At 39.6% G+C, this 22162-nt stretch overlaps 2 protein-coding genes and 1 long non-coding RNA gene across 3 annotated transcripts; 2 read left to right on the top strand and 1 right to left on the bottom strand.

The window, feature by feature from the left end:
- The first annotated feature begins 3545 nt into the window (after positions 1-3545).
- LOC119646201 lies at positions 3546-4297 on the top strand. The gene is made up of 2 exons (XR_005248700.1): positions 3546-3857; positions 3928-4297. It is a non-coding gene; the product is annotated as an uncharacterized LOC119646201 (long non-coding RNA).
- A 770-nt stretch (positions 4298-5067) lies between these two features.
- LOC119646200 lies at positions 5068-5445 on the bottom strand. The gene is made up of 2 exons (XM_038046583.1): positions 5239-5445; positions 5068-5183 (listed from the first exon to the last, which is right to left on the bottom strand). The coding sequence occupies exons 1-2, from the start codon at positions 5341-5343 to the stop codon at positions 5085-5087; spliced, it is 204 nt and encodes a 67-aa protein (XP_037902511.1). The 5' UTR covers positions 5344-5445; the 3' UTR covers positions 5068-5084.
- Positions 5446-5565: 120 nt separating this feature from the next.
- On the top strand, positions 5566-22162 carry LOC119646199. The gene is made up of 5 exons (XM_038046582.1): positions 5566-5965; positions 18021-18318; positions 18407-18560; positions 18625-18774; positions 18883-22162. The coding sequence occupies exons 1-5, from the start codon at positions 5885-5887 to the stop codon at positions 20378-20380; spliced, it is 2181 nt and encodes a 726-aa protein (XP_037902510.1). The 5' UTR covers positions 5566-5884; the 3' UTR covers positions 20381-22162.

Below are 22162 nucleotides of genomic sequence, written 5' to 3' on the forward strand. Positions count from 1 at the left end.
TATGCTGACGCTACCAACAGCATGGGAAGAACAACCCGAAACGTACAAACTGCCAGGCGGCGCGGGATCTCGGGCTGCACATCAATGGAGGCAAGACGAAATATATGGTGGCAATGTCAGTACCAAAAAATCAACCACCCAACAACAACAAATCACACTGGTCAAACGAGAACAATAATGATAGGAGGACTACAACCTTGAGACTGTCAATAATTTCTCCCATCTAGGGTCGAAAATCACAACCGATAACAGCTACAATGTCGAAATCCGCGCACGGTTGTTGGCAGCTAACAGAGCCTATTTCACCTTACAAAAACTGTTCCCCTTGAAACGTCTCACCATAGGGTCAAAGCTCATACTGCACAAGACAATGATCTTGCCATTCCTTATGTATTCCTCCGAGACCTGGGTCCTTAGCAAGAAAAATTGCAAACTCTTGGCCGTATTCGAGAGGAGAATCCTCCGAAGAATTTTTGGCACCCTACATGAGGATCGACGGAATCTATGAGCGATACCATGACCGTCAGGTTACGGATAAATGCCGGCTCAATAGGTTGCGGTGGGCTGGTCACTTAATTCGTATGGATGAGGATGATCCAACCCGAAAAGTCTATAAGGACAATATCTATGGTAGAAAAAGAAGACGAGGCAAGTCCTGTCTGAGATGGAACGATAGCGTAAGTCAGGACGCCCTTGACGATGATTTTCTGTGAATACGAATTCATTCGTATTCAAAAAAGTGAATATTTCGATATTTACACAAGTAAATACGAATATGGCTGTATTCTCACGTCTGAAAGTGAATACAAACGTATTCGTACTTACTAGTACGAATACGAATTCTGCTGGATTAATATTTCTAAGTCCGAATGCAATTTTTTGTTTGTATTGAAATATTAGTATTTGTCTGGAGAGCCTGAGTCATCTGATCATTTTTAAACGTATGTATGGAGGAGTCGGTCATAATATCCAACGAGTCGGGAAACCGGAAGCTGGACCCTTCAAGTATGAAAGGTTTTGTGTATTTCTTACATAAATACATTTGAGTGTGCATTTGCCCCATTAGTGCGTATCATGTAATATATGCATATATTATGTGGGGGTATCCACTTACGGGTAATATTGACTTTTATTGTCTTGAATTTTCAAGCAAACGACAACTTTGCCCTATTATGACTTTTTCACGAAATTCACGAAATCTATGTCATAACCTATATTACTGCAAAATTCCGTGGTAATAGGATGAACTTAATGGGGGTTTTGAAGCCAATTACAAACAATTATAATAATATACTATTATTAACTTTATTTGAAAGGATTCCAATATCGAAGGTAATTCGAAGCCTAGTGGCAGCCTCCTGATTTTTTCCAGATTTTTTGGTTGGGTAGTTTCTGAGAATGGGTCCGTTAAAGATGTGATCACTTTCAACACTTTCAAGAAAGTATTAACTGAGACCTTTCATATAATACCCTACATGAGTGTTAATGTAATGTAATGTGTAATTTGGTGTAAAAAAATTTACGCTCCGCTTTTGCATGCATGGGGACCCCCCCCCCCCCTTAAATTACCTCGAGAAGAGGAACAATGTCTTTGCTTTGCAATTCGTCAGGATAGAAAATATCTCTCGAGTTTATATATACAGGGTGCGGCAGCATAACTTCCTTTTTTAAAATGCACGCCACTCCGCTAGTTGATGTCATAGCGGAGCACTAGTGCTCTCGTTCAAGAGGGGATACTGTAAAGTTTTGTCCCGACACGGTTCAGTCGCCATCATGCGTTGGAATAGTGAAGAGCGTGCCTTTGCCGTTGAGGTTTACTTTTCAAGCGGATGTTTGGTTATTGCAACACAGCGTGCAATTCGGAATCGCTTTAATTTTACCCCGTTGGCTCCCGTCCCAGACCGCAAATCAATTGTTACATGGGTCACTACATTCAGACAAACTGCAAGTGCGACAAAAGGAAGAACTGGAGTCCCTCGGCCCGTTAGATCACCTGAGAACATTGAAGCAGTGAGAACGTCAATGTTGCGATCGCCACGGCGTTCTGCGCGCAAACACGCATCTGCCCTTGGACTATCCGATCGTTCTGTGAGAAGAATTCTTCGTGATGATCTTCATTTCCATCCCTATAAGATGGCGATAGTGCAGGAACTTTCAGAACGTGACTTAAATTCTCGGATGAACGCGTGTGAACTTCTTCTTGATGTCGTTCCCGAGGGTGCTATTGTTTTTTTTAGCGATGAAGCCCATTTTCATTTGTGTGGGTCGGTTAACAAACAAAACATGCGCTACTGGGCTGACACCAACCCTCGAGAATTGCATCAAAAGCCTTTGCATTCACCCAAAGTCACAGTGTGGTGTGCAATTTCCTCAGCTGGAATTATTGGTCCCTGATTTTTTGAGGAAAATGAGGTTACAGTGCAGTGAATTCGGACCGGTATGTAAACATGCTACAGAATTTTTTCTCCCACGACTAGAAAATTTGGATTTGGGGGACACTTGGTTCCAACAAGACGGTGCAACAGCACACACTTCAAGAGCATCGATGGCTGTTTTGAGGGAACACTTTCCAGAGCGCCTTATCTCAATTAAAGGCGATTTCGAATGGCCAGCACGCTCTCCCGATCTGTCCCCTTGTGATTTTTTTCTATGGGGTTTTTTGAAATCCCATATTTATGTGAACCGTCCAAGAACCCTACAAGATTTGAAGACCAACATCCAAGAAGAAATTGCCAACATAACACCTGCTATGCTAACAAGAGTCAAACGCCAGAAATCGGTTTACGCAATGTATGGAGAATGGGGGACGTCACCTAACAGATTTGATCTTCAAAGCAATGTAAATAAAAACTTTAGACATGTACCTACATTATAAAAAATAAATAAATATTTTCCGATGCATACAATAGTTTTTATTGAGTTTTGAAAAAAGGAAGTTATACTGCCGCACCCTGTACATGTTTATGTTTACACCTTCAACGCCCTTTAATTTTCTTATTGGAACACGACTTCTCCATACATACGTACAACATGATCAGATCACTAAGGCGCTGATATTCGCTATCCAGGCGAATACTAACATTTCGTACTTGTAATTACGAATACGTTTGTATTCACTTTCATATTCGTATTTACTTGTGTAAATACATTCATATTCGTATTTACGAATACAAATATGCCCAACACTATCCTAAAGCACAAGAGGCACTACTCATGATTTCATGATTGAATGACAATCGTAATCATCGCCTGTCAGTGTGCATCGTAATTATAATCAAGATTACGATTTTGCCCAATTATGCAACGAAAACACAAAACAAAAAATGTATTCCTACGTAATACAAATCAGACAAGAAAAGCAAAAAAAGAACTCAACCAAGAACAACAAAATTATTGCCACAGCAAGAAAAAGAAATGGATTGTAATTAAAATCAACCAACTATCATCGAACTTCTACTTTATTTTCAATTCTTCTAACTTTCTAAAATTTCAGTAATAATTAATCATTTTTATACAAACTCTCAAAGATTGTTTTTGAAAAAAAAATTATATTTTTAAAATTAAAGCATTTCAAATTTTAGCTAAATTCAAACGCACTGTGTGTAACGTCACATCAAGCCAAGTCAGGAAGTTTCAGTTGACAGGCAACTGACAATTGCTCATCAAAACATCAAAGTTAATTTTGGCCGTGAAATGTCAAAAAGACGGCTAAAGTATATTGTTTCGTGCCTGAATGCACAAATAATTCCACAAAAAACCCCTAAAAACTTTTTTAGCCGTCTCGAAAGGAAATATTTGTAAGAAATACGTCATTTTCCGACCAAATTCCGTATCTTTCCAGTCAGGTTTATATTGTTGTAAGGATCATTTCAATGTGAGTTAAAATTTAGAATTTTGTGTTACTGTTCTTCATTTTTCATGTTTCAGATGAAGAAACGTCTTGAAAATTGCATGCAGCTCTCATTAGATCCCGCTTCCAAAGGCTCCGAGCGTATCAACATCCTCCGCTTTCTACATTGCCTTCCGGAAATCATTTTTTAGAAATATGTCATATACATCATGACCTGGAGTTCAACCAAATGCTACAGATGTTCAACCATGCATACGGAATTGACGTGCGATATTATACAACAACCACTCTCGTGTCGAGAAGGAAGTGTATTCGGGGTTGTTGCCCTGTTGGAAGATAGGTTGCAGTTTGCCTAAAGTTTCGTTTTATAACGAAGTAAAACGTAGCACTTTAGAGTATACTTGTTTTTCATGTTCTAGTCAATAAATACCAATCTATTCACTCTGACCGCTTTGCTAACTGATTCCCCCCACTATGCCTGAAAATTGCAGTTATTCTGGGAGTTTTAAGACCGGTATTGGCATATTTACAGACATACTGCTCTCAATCAAACTCAAACAGAATGCCTGACCATAGAATTGAATACCAAACGTCTAAGAATTTTATAGCCCGCTCTTCCACAAAGGCAGTCTGCTTTCTCGATTACTTTCGAGGATAAATGGTTTCCTTCTGCCCGGATGATTATGAAACTCCGCTACCCACAATATTTTGCGTATGGTTTAAAAGTCTGGCGCCGCTTTTCAGCGGACTTTTCTGTAGATTGCGAATGACTTCGCATTGGTTTCGAACTGCTAGCTTCCGCAGTGGGTCGCCCCATTTTATGTCCAACTTGGAGGATTCCACACCTTTATGATGTGGCGAACCGCATTCATTGAAATCGCTACTTTCTTATTGGGATTTTAAGGCTTATATTGACAATAACCCACGTTTTTAGTTAAAAAATACTGAGGTACGGAAGAATTTGAAAGTTGTTGTTTCTTACGGAACACACTAATTCTTTATCAAATATTGAATCTGAAATATTTGTCATAATTCCCTGCTCATTCACATGTCATTTTAGCTTATCCATATCGGGAAAATAAAAGTCGCACAAATTCGGAGAATACAAGGCAACGTCAGAGAAAGCCTACGTGATGTAAACCACAAAACCACATCACGTCATCACTCCGTGCCATACGTATTAGTAACCTTAGGAGTCATACTCCATGAAAACAACGTTTCTAAACTAACTCATTTATTCCGCTTTGCTATCTGAACTCTTATAATCTTGGTAACAATTAATCGGATCCTTAGCGGTGAATACTGTGTATGCGACTTTGCTTCCCATGAAGTTCTGGAATGGGATTGGAACCGGTGAGGAAAGAACAATTGGGAAATACGTCTCCTACCTTGAAGTCGATGAAGATCAAGGCCCACAGTCCTACAAACACGGCTGGCACTAGTGACCAGGGAATTACATTTGGGCTAATCACTAAGTCACTAACGAAGGCCATGATTTCGATGTTGTAAACAATCCAGGTCCCGGTCCCAAGTCTTTAGGTGAATGCTGACAGCAGTGGGTGGTCATTAAACGTCACTTGATTTTTTGTTTAAATGTTGCTCAGCCTGTCGGAATGTAAACAAACATCGATATTGTTTTGAAATTTGGAACTGCACAATGTCACCAACACACAGGACGTGAAGTGAATTTTGTCTGAGCATGTCAGTTGCCGTCACTGCGACTCGGAACTGTTTTGTGTTGACTTTTCAGTTTCGGGTGTGGTGGTTTTACCGTTTCTCTGGTTTTTAGTGTTTATTAGTTTGATTTAACGGCAAAATCCTACTGAAAGTCGTTGACACCATGCGCCACATCGTCCAGTGTCTGATTTAATTCAAGAGTTCGAGGTCAGAAGTGGTTGAAAGGCTCAGTTTCCAAAGTTCAGTCCCCATGTTGACATCAACCCTTGGCTTGCTAGCATCAATTTGTTTGATACGTTTATGAATTAAACTCGGCGAATTTGTTGGCAACAAGTGCAGTTTGGAGTTGTACACAGAATGGAAAATAACGAGATTTCGATGTTCATGGAAGTAAAGTGCGATCTCAATGAAAAAAGGTCGGATGTGATGCTGCTGAGGGTGAGTGAGCCATTCAAGGCCTTTGGTCTTTACTTGTTTATTTTTTGTTTATTTATTGTGGTGTTAAAAAGACAAAAGCACACATTAAAATTTCCAGCAATACATCCGCCGCTTTGGGGTGAATAAGAAGAACGAATGAAAACATGAAAATCGATTTCCATGCGCGCCTAATTTTCAGCTGATTTTATGACAAATCCCCGCCGCAAACCATAATCTAGCTTCTACATAAACCTTATATTTAACGCCTAAATATAATTTGAAGTGTGGGCTTTGTTTTAAGAATTTGCGGTCGGCACTGCTTGTTTGAGGAATAGTTTCCAGAGATCAGAGTTCAATTGTCCAAATTTGAAAGGATTGTTAACATTCAGTTGCAATACCTTCTAAAGAAGATAGTCCTCCACAAATCCTTGAGTAGCCACAAGTCTTTGGAGCCCGGAAATTACTCGAAACGAGCGGACGCGACGATGCAAATTAACTGTTGAATGATCTCCTTTTCTATATATCCGGCCAGAGATACAGTAATTACATTCTCCTGAGTAATTACCTGGGGTTTCCCCGTATAAAACATCCAGTAATTAAAGAAAGTCGGATTTCAGGAAGCTAGAAAAGATAAGACACTTTATATTTAGGCATTTTAGAATGCAATTCAAGTAATAAATCCCAGTTGTTTTTAGGATATTTTAATATTTTATTAAGCCCCCTTTCTTTTTTATAATTTCTACCATTCCAAAAATAGTAGCGTTTTTTGATTCGTTTACGTCTTCAAATTGCTTTTATTCAGCATAAACAATTCGGGTCAGCTGCCCCCAACAATTCTGGATTATATTTCAGTCAGGAGACCTCGCCGGAAAATCGAGGACATCAGTGTGTTGCTGTTGCAAATACTGCTTAACGACCTTTGCACTATTAATCGCAGCATTATCTTGCTGGAAAATGAACGGTTGATCCACGATTGCTCCCAAATTGTCGCTAAATTCCTCACGTAGCATTTGCACATACCGGAGCTGTCTATTTTCCTACTTAAAAACCGAATAGTTGATTGCCCATTTTATGCTGTAGCAGCCCAAACCATTACACTTCCGCCACTAAACTGTCTTTTGCTTAACACTCTCTCTTCCTTCCTTAAGTCATGGAAATAATAGCTGAAACCTATAGTCTAGTCTGTAAAAATTACACGGCGCCATCTTTTCTTCTAAGGCAAGTGATTTTCTGCAAAAGCCATTCTGGGCAGTTTGTGCTTTTCTATGAGAGGCGGTTTTCTCTGTAATTTGCGGCGCTTAAGATGCTTTGCTCGTGCGATAATGTTTCGGACATTTCTAATGGCAATGTCAACACCTGCCTTGCCTGCGATTTGCTGAGCGGTTAGCGTAGAATTGGATGCTAATCTAATAATTCTCCATTCAGATTGAGGACTTACCACTCTTCGCCGCCCTGCAGACACTTTTTTCCCGTAATTTTTGGGATCCCGAATAACATTACGAACGGCACATCTGCTGCGCTTCGTAATCCGAACAATTTCCGCTTTGGGCTTGCCTTCCTCATGTAATGTTTGTATAATCTTTGATTCCGCCGTAGTCAACCGCTTACCTGTACCCATTATCATCTATTCACCAAACAAAATTTACTAAAAATCACCTTCAAATGTTAAAAGCCAATTCTATTAATACCTTTCGTCTTCTTTACTGGTCAAATGTTCACACTCGAATGACCAGAGAATGATTTTTCCTTGGTGTCTTATCTTTTTTATCCACCTGAAATTCGAATTTCTTCAATCACTTGATATGTTTTCGGGGAAACCCCCAGCTAATTACTCAGGAGAATGTAATTCGGTGCCGCTATCTTGGATGTGCTCGTATACAGACCTTCTTGGAATTGTTTTATTATTTTAAGATTTCATGGAAAACATGGGGTGTCTTATCTTTTTTACCTGCACTGGACGAGTTTAAACCAATTTTGTGAAATGATTGATGGGAGCATTCGATTTCTGAAGGAGGAAGGAAAAGAGAAGTCGAGAAAAGTTAGTTGAACATAGTGTCCACAGCCAAGGCTTAGTGGCGAAAAACCCTGCATGGATGCTATAGACTTTGTAAGACTGATTCAGAACTTTCCAAACCTATTTATACTTTTCCAAGTCAATTTCAGAGTTTCCAATTTCAAATTCACACTTTTTCATTTCCAAGTCAGGGGGGCAGAGGAATTTGTTATCGTGACTGGATGTCGGACACCAGTCGACTCAGCTGTGAATGAGTACCTGAGTCAAATCAGGGTAATAATCTCGGGCGAGCGCAATGCTGACCACATTGCCTCCCACAGTGTACTGTGGTGTACCGTTACGGTCTTGAATGAAGTGCTCTAACACACTTCAAGGCTTTGATCCAATATGGATTGTTGCGCCAACGATTATTATTATTATTATTATAAGTCAGAATTTTTTAAAAATATTTTACTATCATTTTTAATATTTTCGTTCTTTAAGAAAAATTTGGGCAACACCAATTTTCTATCATTATTTATTTTGGTACTTTATTATAGTATTCGGTCTGGGAAAAAATATAACCCCCTCGGGGCTCTTGGTTCTCAAATATTATCTCCCTGCCAGTGGTGCCCATTTTCTTTTCTTCTTCATGGGGAGCCAGTCGACATGGTGGCCTTGTAGCGGCCCATCCCAACCAAAATGGTCGCCCACACATAATATGTGAAACCCTAAATACTAGGGAGGACTGACGTTTTCCTGGGGCGAGGTAAAACAAAGTCAACGTCTATTCAGTATACACCCATTGTTGGGGTATAGCGCGTCGCCCACACCTACGCGCCATCGCTCGTGGTAACCTGAAATGCGTTTTAGCTCCCCTCACGACGTCCCGAGACGCTCGCACTCCTCCTCTACTGTTCTGCGCCAAGTGCTCTTGAAGCGACCCAGTGGTCGGCCATCTTGGGAGCCCGCATGGCACAGCCCGCGATGAAATTGTCGTCCTTCCTTAATGTGTGACCTATCCACTTCCACTTCCGTACTTCTATCATATCGCATACGAGTGCCACGCCAGTGCGCCGACCAAGTCGTTCGTTTGAGATAGTGTCAGGGCAGCGTACTCCGATGATACAACGCAAACAGGTATTGACGAAAGCTTGGAGCATTTAAGTAAAAGTGGAGTTACCTTTGCATGTGCTACTTCCATATAGCAACACAGACAGAACGTTAGCACAGAACAATTAGAATCGCAGAACTTCATCTTAGTACTGAAGTAACTGTATTTCCAGATTTTAGACAGGGCAGTGAAAGCGGATCTAGCGCTGTTAATACGTTGGTCAATATCTAGTTCGGTGCCGCTGTCGACAGAAACCACGCTTCCAAGACATACAAATTGATCGACTCTTTCGATGCTCTGCCCATTAATGCAGATAGGGAGAGTTCGACGACCCGCTAGAATTATAATCTTGATTTTGTTGGTGTTTATCTTTAGTCCAGCTTTACTTGACTCTGTTTCCAAATCCACAGCCATTTGGCCAAAAACCATGACCCGGTGAGAGAGCAAACAGATGTTATCATCGCAGTCAAGGTGTTTGAGAAAGATGTCATAGCCATTGAATTTCTCCACGTGCTCCGGACAGAACAGCATGAAGAATGTCATCGATAACAAGAAGAAATAATATCGGTGACAGGGTGAAACCTTGGCGGACTCCGCTTTGGGTCTCAAAATCCTCCGAGGTTTTACCCTGGTGAGATTTTGCGCCATTACATGTCGCTCTAGCTACTAGTTTCTCCAGAATGCCCCTCTTACGAAGAGCACTCAAGATACACTCCCTGTTCACGCTATCGAAAATTTCCTCGAAACCGATGAAGAGCAGGTGCAGCGAAGATCTAAATTCCACGCACTACTCCGAAATGATCCGTAGAGTGTTGATGTGGTCGATGGATATTCGGAGCGGAAAGCAGTCTGCTCTCTGTCGAAGTTTTTGAGATTTCTATGACGAGTTCCAGGATTATTATAACTATTTGCGAACTTCTATTCAATGCTTGATTATTATTCTTTTACCACAGTAAACACATTCCAAAATTCTTAAAGCAAATGTATAAACTTTATTCCTTCTTCTCATCGCCACTCAGTGCATAGTAATTAGCTCAAAATAATTTTCCATTTGTTTACATAAAAACTTGATATGAATTTACTTTTTTTTTCCTTGAACAAAATAAATTCTTAAGTAAACCCTTTAATTGAGGAATATCAGCTATCATTAGGTGTGAGACAACGAAAATTTAATACCATAATATATTGCATTTTTCCTTCACTTTCCCGCTTCATACGTCTATTCTACCACATTATTCGTGTCAGGTTAAATTTTCAATTATCATCTCAGTTACTGAATTTTGCGCTGTTCAGAAGACGAAATGTTAAATGATAACCACATCTTCGAATATATATTATCGGGATAAATGTATTATTATAAGTTACATTTGAGTAAAAAAAATTGCATTTCAAACTTAAAAGTTAAGTATTTTTTTCAAACTTCATTAATCGTTTCTAACATTTCCGTTTGTTAAGTTCTCCGTTTATTTTTTCTTCTAGTTTTATTGTTTATAATCATTTCTTCATCTACCTCTTATTTTTTCCCCACTATCCCTGTAAGGATAGAAAATATTCGAGATTAATTAATCCCCAAATAAAATTCATTCTGGACAGAAAATGCGAAACAAAATCGGCTTAGCGGTAAATGTCTTTCTCTGAATATAGATGAAACCGGCCTATAACCGTAAGTTCTAAGTTGACCAATCGATGACCTCGATCCGGGCTGACGTTTAGCACAATGGAGTCGCCATAACCAAATTTTTCTCTATCGAGGAAACAAGTTTAAAACAAGTCGGGAAACCGGAAGCTTGACGCTTCAGATATAAAAGGTTTTGTGTTTCCCTATGTGAGGAGCATAACGTAGTTCTCCATTGGCTTATAGCATTGACCCGAGATATTGAAATCGTTCAGTTCTGGGCAGGTTACTGCCATTGCCAGAACTGAGCGATTTAAGTATCTCGAAGGGCAGGTTACTTCCATTGCCAGAACTCAGCGATTTAAATATCTCGAATCAACGCTATCAGCCAATGGAGAACTGCGTAATGAAATTGTTTCACGCATTAATGCAATCTGGATGAAGTGGCATTCCCCAACTGGAGTTCTTTGTGATCGACGTATCAGCGCACGTGCCAAATCTAAAATTTACTGCAATGTCGTCCGTCTGCCACTCTATAGTTCTGAGTGTTGGCCGACTATAAAGGACAATGAACGGCGTCTTGCGGTAATGGGGACGAAGATGTTACATTGCACTGGTGGCGTGACACGTTTTGATTACGTCTGAAATGAGAATATCCGCGATCGATATGGGTTTGCATCGATCGTGGGAAAACTGCAAGAGAGGCGTTTTCAATGGTGTGGTCACGTAATTCACGCTAACGAGAATTCAACAACCAGCATTGATCAGAACATCGAAAGCAATGGTAAGCAACCAAAAACCCGCCAACACAATGGTGGCTTGATACGCTGGATGGGGATTTAAAGATCTCGCGATTACATCCTGATGAGGCATTTGATAAAATAAAATGACGAAACCGATCATTACGAGCCGACCCCGCTTGTGAACTGAAGGCTAAAGAAAAAGAAAAAGATGTGAGGAGCGACGAGTGCACGACAGCTCCGTGTAATATAGCTAAAAATTCCATTGCCCTCTATTTTCTAGAAAGCGATTTAAATAAATCATTTGATGGAAAGCCCTGTGTTGATAATGGTCAACCTCATACGCTTCACGCTCTGAGTTTAATATTATTAGCGAATGAAAACAATTTAACCAATATCAAATATAAACAAGTCGGGAAACCGGAAGCTGGACGCTTCAGGTACGAAAGGTTTTGTGTATTTCTTAGTACGTAGCACGTAATATATCCATATATTATGTGAGAGTATCCACTTGCGGGTGATATTGACATTCATAGTCTTCAATTTTCAAAGAAGCAACAAATTTGAGGTATTATAACTTTGTTAGTAATAGTGCGATTTCCACCAAACCTGGTAAGATCATGCTCTATATTACAGCCTATATCACTGCAAAATTTCATAGTACTAGGATGAACTTAAGGGGGGTTTCCAACCAATTACAAAAAATTGTAGTAATATACTATTATTAACTTTATTTAAACGGATATCGGCATGGAAGGTATTTCGGAGCCCAGGCACCATATAGCGGCAGCCTCTTGATTTTTTTCAGATTTTTCGGTTTGGTAGTTTCTGAGAATGGCCCCCTTAAAGAAGTGATTACTTTCAACCCCCCGCGCTCCCCACCCTTCCAACGAATGTCAAAACTAAGACCGGTTTTGAAAAGTACTAATCGAGACCTTTAATTTGATACCTCACATGACTATATTTGATGAAAAAAAATTTTACACCCCCCTTTTGCATGTATGGGGACCCCCCTTAAATTCGACGTAAAAGGATGTAATTCACTGTATGCGCGAGCGTTCACAGTTCCCACCTTTCTACCAAATTTGGTGTCAATCGCTATAACCGTCTCCGAGAAAAATGCGTGTGACGGACAGACAGACAGACAGACAGACGGACAGACAGACAGTAAACCGATTTTAATAAGGTTTTGTGTTTACACAAAACCTTAAAAAGGGCTAGGGAGAATTAGATTCTTCTTGAATGGAATTTTAATATTTCACTGGAATTTCAATTATTCTCGTTAATTATGACGTCAGCATGTGATTTGTATGGCTTAGGATGCTGTTAATTAGCACGAAATTGATAAGTTTGAACTGCTATAACTTTCCCACTAATAGTTGGATTTTCATGAAACCTGGCATGTGTATGCACGAGGCTGTCCTCTATGTCGGGGCAAAATTTAGTACACTTAGGATGAACTTAAGGGGAGTTTTTTAGTCTATTTCTAAAAGTTGATAATATACTATTAGTAAATTTTTTGAGCAGATACCGGAATGTGACATCTCTCGAAGATTAGGTTTCACATAAGTGTTTTACACAAAGCCTTAAAAAGGGCTGCAGATAAATAGATTCTTCATAAATGTGACTTTAATATTCCACGCGAATGTCAATTATTCCGGGTAATTATGACGTCAGCATCTGATTTGCATGACTTTGGAAGCAGAAAACTCGCGCGAAATTGCTAAGTTTGAACTGCTATAACTTTGGCGTTAGTTGCCTGATTTCTATGAAATTTGGCACATATATACGAAATATTGTCCCCTATGCTGGCACAAAATTCGGAAGTCCTAGGATGAATTTAAGGGGGGTTTTTCAGTAAATTTCTAAAAAGTAGTAATATACTATTAGCAAGTTTATTTGACCAGATATCGGAATGGGACATATTTTGAGGCCTAGATTTCATCTAGGCGCACCATCCCGATTTTTTTCGGATTTTTAGGTCGGGTAGTTTCCGAAAATGAGTCCTGTCTCACTTCAAATGCGTACATTTTGACTCCTTACTCACGCACTTTGCAATTTATGCCAAAACTAATATCAGTTTCGGAAAGTACAAATCGAGACCTTTCATTTGATACCCCACACAACTATAACCGGTGAAAAAATTTTTTGAATCCCCCTTTTGCATGTATGGGGAGCCCCCCTTTAAACTCCACCTAAATTTATGCCACTCGCTGTATGCGTGGGATTTCATAGTTCCCATCTGTCCACCAAATTTCGTTTGGATCGGTTTAGCCGTTTTGGAGAAAAATGCGTGTGGCAGACAGACAGACAGACATTGAATCGATTTTAATAAGGTTTTGTTTTACACAAAACCTTAAAAACATACTTGCCCTTATTTTGTCTCTACAACTACTGAATCTGCATCAGAACGTTGGTTAGTAATGATAGCAGGCTTTCAAGTGTAATGTACTACTCACTTTAGTGTGATATTGATATTTAATGTTTTTGGTTGTAGTGAATTTACACAGAAGACACAACTTTGAGCTACTGTAACTTTGTCATTGATAATACGGTTGGAGATATCGTGCTTCATACTGCTTTTGGGGGTTTTGGGACCCCCCTTAAACTCAACGTAGAATGATATAACTCATTGCATGTATGAGTCTTCACAGTTTCTACCTCCTCACCAAACTTCATGTGATTCGGTATCAACGTTTCTGCGAAAAATGCGTATGCCAGAGAGACACAGGCAAACACATGCAGACAGGGCATATGGCGAAAAATGTACACGATAGGCCGGAGCTGTACCACAAACGCGGAAAAAAGGCTACGTTGCCAAAGACTGCTCAGAAAGATGCAACTGTTTATCCTGACGATATCTGAAAAAAAATAGTCGCCGTTTTTTACGAGCAGTACAAAGATTATACAGTTGAGTTTGGATTGCGGAAAAGCGGCGATATGTACATGTGGAATATTCATCTACAATTGTTATGCGGCCTTACGAGAGAGCAGTTTCTGTGTATGGTGGAGAGACAAGCGATATATGCAAACGACCATAGCCCTAAGATAATAGCTAACGATTTGAACGTTTGGGCTGAAGAGTGACGCAGCCGAGAAACGAACGCATGTATATTACTCGAAGCTCTGTCTCATATAAATTTTATTTCTGCAAACACTGGATATGTCAAAACTTTTCGAAAGCAAGAAATGGGGTCCGCGATAGATGTCATATTTGTTAACGATATTTTAACTAATAATCTCCAGTGGGATGTCAATGAAAAATAGACACACAGTAGCCATCAGGCCATCATTTTTTAAATCATACAGCATATATGAATGGTTTCTGGAAGAGGCAATCAGCGAAACAGTCACCAATCTGGATACGAGCAGCTACATAAAGAATACAAAAACTCGTAAGAAATTACATGTGGCTATCATCAAAGTAAGTGTAAACACTTTAGGCGGCTGTATAAGGAAGCTAACACGGTCCCCTGGTTGAACCTACAAGACAAGATTGTCGAAAATTAAAGGCAAATGCTTAACCCCATTTTTTGCCCTAATCTGCTTAGTGAAATAGTAACGATTTTTTTCCTACAAAATGTGAGTACCGCTAACCTTTCCACTGTCGAAATAGCCACCGCCGAAGTTCCCATAATAAGTGGGGAGGAGGTCTTAGAAGCTTTAAAAAAAAATATTTGGAAAAAAGCGCCACGCTTAGATAGCATCCGCAACAAAACTCTCAAGGCAGAAGTCAAAATAGCGAACAATATGTTTGCCGAGGCATTTTCACACGTCTTAAATAAGGAACATTTCCTACACAATGGAAGACGTAGAAATTAATACCTCTCCGCAGAAGTCGAGCTTTATGTGAATGAAGGAGTATATGACATTAAGTCCTGGGGAATGCTGTTCTATCGTTCGCAGAACATAAGACGAAAGTAGTGCATACCAGCAGGCAGAGAAAGCGTCCATCTATGAAGAGCAAAATTGAAATATAAACAATACATTCCAAAGTTGCACACAAGTATTTAGCAGTACCTGGTGACCAGAGGTTAAACTTCAAATCGCATGCGGAGTGTTCAGCGACTATAACACGGGAGCACTGATCGTAAGGATGATATCAACAATAACTGAACCAAGCCCTAGTCGTCGATTCCTCACTTTGAGCGTGGTAAACTTTATCTTACTATATGCAGCCCCAGCAATGGCGGCAGATACACTGAAAAATAGAACAAATAAGAGAAGGATTGGTTTTGCATAAGTGCACTCCGGACATATTGCGCCTACAGGAGAATATCCGATGAATCAGTCTGCGTTATATATATGTATATGGTTTGCATTTGCCACCTGGCGGAGTATAGCGCCTCAACCACAGCCACGCACTATCGTTCACGGTTATCTGAAAGCCGTTTTAGCTTTCCCGCAATTTCCTGAGGCGTCTACACTTGTTCTCTACTGTTCTGCGCCAAGTGCCCTTGGGGCGACTCACTCGTCGCCCACCTTCTTGGAGAGTGGATTCCCCTGCATGGCATAGCTAGCAGTTTAATTGTGGACCCTCCTTAATGTGTGACCTGCCCTCTGCCACTTCCGCTTTCCGATCACAACGCGTTTTGGTGCTAGGGCTGTCCGCCAACCAAGTTCTCCGTTGGTAATAGTATCAGGCTTGCGTATCCCGAGGATACGACGCAGACAAGTGATGACCTAGGTGTGGAGCTTTTGAGTAACAGTGTCAGTTTCTTTCCATGTGCTTCTCTATATAGCAACGCAGAAAGGACATTAGCCCAGAAGAGTCTCAGATCAATCTCAGTGTTAAAAAAAAAATCATTTCCCGATTTTAGACTAGGCAGCGTAGGTAGATCTAGCGCTGTTAATGTGTTGAGTAACATCCAGTTCGATGTCTCCGTCGGCAGAAACTACGCTTCCTAGACATACAAATTAATTGATGCAGATAGATAGTGGCGGGTGCAATACGCAAGCGAGCGTAACCGACCATCAGATGGTGATCCCTTTCGAGGTCAATGTCAGCGTCTTATTACGCACATCCAGGAGACAATTCCTAAATCTACTGCTGAATGTAAAGTGGTCGATCTGATTATTCGTGCGTTGTCTGGCAGTTAAAATCCAACTGGCCTTATGACAAGCTCTATGCTTGAACCATGTGCCACCAATGACGATGTGGTGAAGGCTGCAGAAATCAACAAACCTCGCATCAATATCGTTACGGTCGGTGTTGTCAGAGCCTATCTGGCATTCAGACCACCAATGGCAACGTCACCTTTATAAAGTCTCCCCTGATCTGCGTTTGCTCGTAGAAAACATCCTCCCCACTATAAAGGAAATTACCGTTCGTTTACAGCACTGTACAATCCTGTGATCCTTAATGTGGGCCGGAATCTTGGATTCAGAATCCTATCAGAAACCGGCTCCCAGGTGAAGCAAGTGCGCCTTGCGGTAGCCATTACAAAAAAAAACCGACACCGTGTTTGCTACCACTCGATTTTCCACAATAGAAAAACATATTACCGCAAGAGGGAAGGGAGAGGTTAGGCCTAGAATGACATTCTTATATCATTAGAATTCTCGCTCGAATTAGAGAAAACGAGCATTTTGGTGACCCTCGATACCATTCTCAAGGAGGGTGCATACATTCCTGAGAAAAATCGTAGTTCGTTTTCGATAGCCAAATATCGTAACTGTGAGGTGAGTCTACCTGAGGGGTTGTTAACGTTTCGGTAACAGTGAAGTTTTGAAATTTTCAGTTTAATAGCCCGCAATTTTCTACCCCTTTTAGTCGCCTTTTATAACAAGCAGGGAAGACCTTAAGTGTAAGTCACAGGCATATTAAGATTAAGGCCGACTGGTTTGCCAGCGTATTTGAAGCGGCCTCGGAGAAAATATGAGTGTGTGAGAGCAATCAGGTGAGGCAGCAATTTGTTGTTGCAAGAAGGAAGACTGCAAGGAAGCGAAAGGAAAGTGCGGAGACGAAAAATCGATTATATTGTTGCTTTGTGTATAATCGATTGTAGACTTTGACAATCCAATTGGATGAGGGCCTTGAAGCGTGTTAGAACACTTCATTCAAGACCATAACGCCAGCCAGTAGGCAATGTGGTCAACATTGCGCTCACCCGAGATTACTACTTAGGTACTCATTTACAGTTGAGTCGATGCTATCCAACATCCAATCAAGAGGCAAATCCCTCTGCCACCAGTCAGATTTGAACTCCAAGCCTAGCGCTCTAAACACTGAGCTAATCCGGACATCATAAATCGTTAATAAGATATAACGTACTGAAAATTTGCCTCTTGCCAGTTTGCACAGCTATCATGATGTCTATAGCGAAGTCTCTATTGCCGTCTGATTAATTAGCCACATCCAAAAACTCAAACGTATTTAAGTAATATTGGGAACTGTTTTGAATCAAACAAGGTCAAGGGTCATATGGGGCCATTGTTCTACTGTAGCGGGAAAGCAGAATTTCAATAGGGAGAAGGCTAGAGAAAGGATTCTAAATCTAATTTTCAAATAATTAAAAGCATACATTTTAAAGTACAATTACTTCTATCACCTCTCAATATGGGGGGTAACTTAGCCATAAATAAATGAAACTTTTCTTCAAAATCTCTTCCAGAATTGGACTAAATGTCTCGTCAAAATCGAAGCCATCAAGTGTTTTCCATGCTACGTACGGATTACCTTCATTCGCAATGTCGAAGACGAGAGTGCAAATTTGTGTGTACGCATTAATATTCCGGGTCTGTCCATACGTTCAGCCGCGTCACGTACAAAAACCTATTCTTACGGACTGTTTTGGAAACAAAACCGCAAACGATGCTGTATTTTTCTCTCATTCGATTCAGAACAGAGCTGCACACGTCATATGAAATGGATGAAAAAATCCATGAAAAATTTGGAATTGCATCGGCAAGGTACGTAGACCGCAATCAAATTTGTTATTGTTCAGTAGTTGATCGGTAATTGCGACAACATTCTTTCATAATTGAATTTCGGTTGCAGAACTGTTGCAAGCGAAGCGGAATAGCGTCGATAGAACTGGCCGGAAAGATTCGATATTCGAATTGACCTCTGGAGTCATGGAAGAAACTAAAAGCATCCGAGACCTTCAGGATATTTTAGGTCCGCTTCCGAAAATACCAGATGCGAGAGAGAGGTAAGTTTAGAAATATTTTTTCTTAGTTCTAAAATTATTACAAAATTGAATTTGATTGAAATAGCGGAAACTGGTCACGTCGGGTCTCTGGTGTATCTGGAATTTATGAAGAGATTCCGAATGGAGATTTCCTGCAAAGACGTACGTCGCGAGGCTCTATTGCTTCAGGAATATATGAAGAAATGAGGCCACCGAAGACAGGGAGTCCACAAGGGTAAGTATTAAAAAAAAAAATGTCGTTGGAAAAATAGTGGGATGCAATAAAATTGTATATAAGCTATTACCATACCGATAACTTGATTTTTACCGTCTGTAATTACAGAAATATCGTCACATCAACTCCTCCTGCACCGATCCTACCTGTCCGTAAGAGGATTAACACCAATGAAATTGATCAACAGCCAATTCCTCGCTCCTACACAAACCCCGAGACTGAACTAGCCAGAAAGAAGAAATATTTAGTGGTTTTAGAAAATATGTTTAGTCGTTCGAAGCGTTCTTCCAGTGTCAGTGAGGGTAAAGTGAGCCAATTAGCAGATTTCGAAGTTGTTCAGCAACAGGTTCTTGAAACTCCAGAGACTCCAATCTATGCCAACTCCCAGGTGGTCATTCGTCAAAAGAATCAAGAGGAGAAATTATCCCGATTCAAGTCCAAGCGTAACAGCTTTTCGACGCCAGATCTCACCAGTCCTTGCCTTTTCGATAATTTTGAGAGCTTTGATGATGTGAGCTTGGAGTCGTTTGATTCAAATGTTTTCATTGCTGACGATCAAGCTTTATCCAATGAATGTATACCTTTCCAAGCGTGCAACCCTACTCCGGAGAGTTTCACCTTCGATTTGAACGTCTCAGATCAAATCCAACCTAACTTCAATTTCTCTTGCAACATGTCAACTGTGAACTTGGTTGGTGCGAATTTGAATAGTGCAAGTCGTCCATCAAAAGTTTTAGTTGATGATTTATCCGGTTATTGTGTGATGGCCCCAATTCAGAAGGACCGGAAAAAATCGTCGGACAGCGATAAGGAAAATGAAGTTAACTTGCAGGCAACCTGTGACGATCAAATCTATGAAATTATGAATATGAACGCTAGTACCCCATCGCCAGAGAAAATTAATTTAGGAAACAGTCATATCTATCAGAATCTCATGCCTAATACTACTAAGACTGGAAACATATCAGCAGAACCTCTTGAAAAGTCTGAAAACGATGATCTCAAAAAAACCCACCGGAAATCAACAAGCATTGACGATAAAGTTCCGTCCTATTATCCAAACAATTGTGATCTCATAAAATCTCATCGACGCAAATCGAATTCTGTGAGTGATAAAATCAACATTCGCCACTTGAACACCGTGAAAGTCAGCCATTGTGAAAATTTATACATTTCATCACCTCAGAAAATTTTAGACCAACGTAAAAGACTGGATAGCGGTGGCTCTCAAAAGCCGCCTGTAAAATTGCGAGCTTTGAAAACCTCGTCGACCCTCTATTCAGTTATTAAATCTGACGAAAATAAGCCCCATCTGAACAGCGATAGCGATGCTCAACTGCACAGTGCCGAAAGCCACCCCAAAACGGAGCGAGAACAAGAAATGAACACGAAAAATAATGAGCGTAGTCCTCGGATATATCAAAAATACGCGACTCTGACCCGACTTTCACCAAACAAGTACCTGGAGAAGTGTGCGAAAAAGTCGAACGACATGGGCGGGGCTAAAAAGTTCGCATCGCTTCCGCGTTTCAAGAAGTTCGATTTCTCACCGTTGAAGATGAAAATTAATAGCGTCCTTCAACGGCACAATTCTGAAGGGTTTTAATAGGACTGAAAGAGAGGTGTTGGGGAAGGACGAAGAGCTTCATTATTAGTATTATCCGCCGCAATGCTATACCGCTCAATTGCTTATAGTGAATTAGCGCCTTCGTTTGGTTAGCCATTGAAGTGTAAAGCCTGGATTACGTTCCAGTAGGTTAAGTTCAAGTGGATCCCATTTTAACAATATCTCGTATTACTTTTATTGTTTATATAAATATTTTCACTTTTATTGTACATACAATTTTTGATAATTTTTTTATTAGAGTTCTGTATTTTTACTCATTTTAATCAATCATTTCTAAGTAGAAGTTTATTTATCTTTCGTCTTATTTGAAGAAATGGAGTTGGGATGGTTTTATCTTACAAGCTATGTTGGATAATTATGAGTAAACATGAGAAAGTGAATTTACTGTTTTATTATAGATTATTATGTTGCTTAAAACTGGGAAAAATTATGTTAAAAATTGATAAAATTGTTGTAGTGTTATGGTTTATCTAATAATTTTAACGATTCAAAGGCAAAATAATTAATTACTGAGGGAAATGCTTTGAATAGAAAGCGAATTACTACTACATATTCTGCTCTGCTAAAGCAATTATTCCTATTTGCGGGGACGCTTAGGAGCAAAAGATAGCCAGCATCTTGTCCTTTTTCCATGGTGTTCTGCGTTTGATTACTTTCTAACGTAACTATTGAACATAGTGTGGATAAGTATGTTTCTTCGTTATTGGAATTCCCAAGTTCAGAACATTGAATAAGGGAAGTTCATCAAAGCACTCCAACACATGTCCTTGAAAATAGGAGCTTACCCCTTCCTATTAAAAGCTTATATCGAAGATATGTAGTGGTGAATTGCTGATCAATTGTCGTATACTCATTTTGAAGGATAAATTTCTTGAATGAGTGAATCGAATTGCACTACATTTACGTTTATTAAGTTAATTGAAGTTAGATTCCCTTTAATTACACTTACTCCCATGAATTCTCCTTGAGTTAGCAATTTTCGTTCAGTTACCCCAACTTTGGGAGTAAGATCTTTTATGGCACACGTTTCGGATACATATAAAGTTGTTGTTTCATGAATGCTTTTGCCAGATTTATGTAGGAGGTTTTCGATAAAATTCTCAATATCTGCTTCAATGCGCTTTTGGCTGTTAAACAATACATTTTTAGCTAGTATATAAGCAAAGAATTAACGAATTGTGAATTAAAATCATTCATTTGCCTATTTGCTTGGAAATTTCAAGTGATAATTTTTAATTTCTATGAAATGCTTTCCAAAAAGTAGTTGCTCAATTCCTTTGATACCAGTTCGTCATATAAATGCAGAAACCCTAGGAAGTAATGAATCTACAGGCGAAATATCACTTACCAAATGCTATCATAGATAATCTAATGTATCATACACTAAATATCTAAAATGCTGTGATTTGAAACGTACAAATATCAAAGACGGAAACGAAAATTAGCAAATTGCTTCTTAGAACAATTTTAAACGAATGAAAGATTAGAACATTTTGGAATTACGAATGTATAATGCGAAGTGAAATTCAATGTAAATAAAATAATGTTAAAACAAAGTACATAACCAGCGTGATGATCCTGAAAAATTGTTAATGCTGAAAAAATAAATTTCTATCATTGTTTTGCTAGCTAGTGTAGAATGTCTATCGAATTTACAAAGCAGAAATCGAATAAATGAATTGCAGATTTAAGAAAGTGTGAATTACAATGAACTTGTTCCAAATTTTTGTTTCTATGAAATATAAATAATTTTAAATGCTA

Source organism: Hermetia illucens, chromosome 1, assembly GCF_905115235.1.
Source record: "Hermetia illucens chromosome 1, iHerIll2.2.curated.20191125, whole genome shotgun sequence".
NCBI lineage: Eukaryota > Metazoa > Arthropoda > Insecta > Diptera > Stratiomyidae > Hermetia > Hermetia illucens.

Bases quoted from the DNA above. Each gene is read 5' to 3' on its own strand.
- LOC119646200 (XM_038046583.1), bottom strand. From the start codon at position 5,343: ATGGCCTTCGTTAGTGACTTAGTGATTAGCCCAAATGTAATTCCCTGG. The intron at 5,184-5,238 runs GTAGGAGACGTA...ATCCCATTCCAG, and splicing joins TGATCTTCATCGACTTCAAG to AACTTCATGGGAAGCAAAGT.
- LOC119646199 (XM_038046582.1), top strand. From the start codon at position 5,885: ATGGAAAATAACGAGATTTCGATGTTCATGGAAGTAAAGTGCGATCTC. The intron at 18,319-18,406 runs GTACGTAGACCG...TTTCGGTTGCAG, and splicing joins TTTGGAATTGCATCGGCAAG to AACTGTTGCAAGCGAAGCGG. The intron at 18,561-18,624 runs GTAAGTTTAGAA...TGATTGAAATAG, and splicing joins ATACCAGATGCGAGAGAGAG to CGGAAACTGGTCACGTCGGG.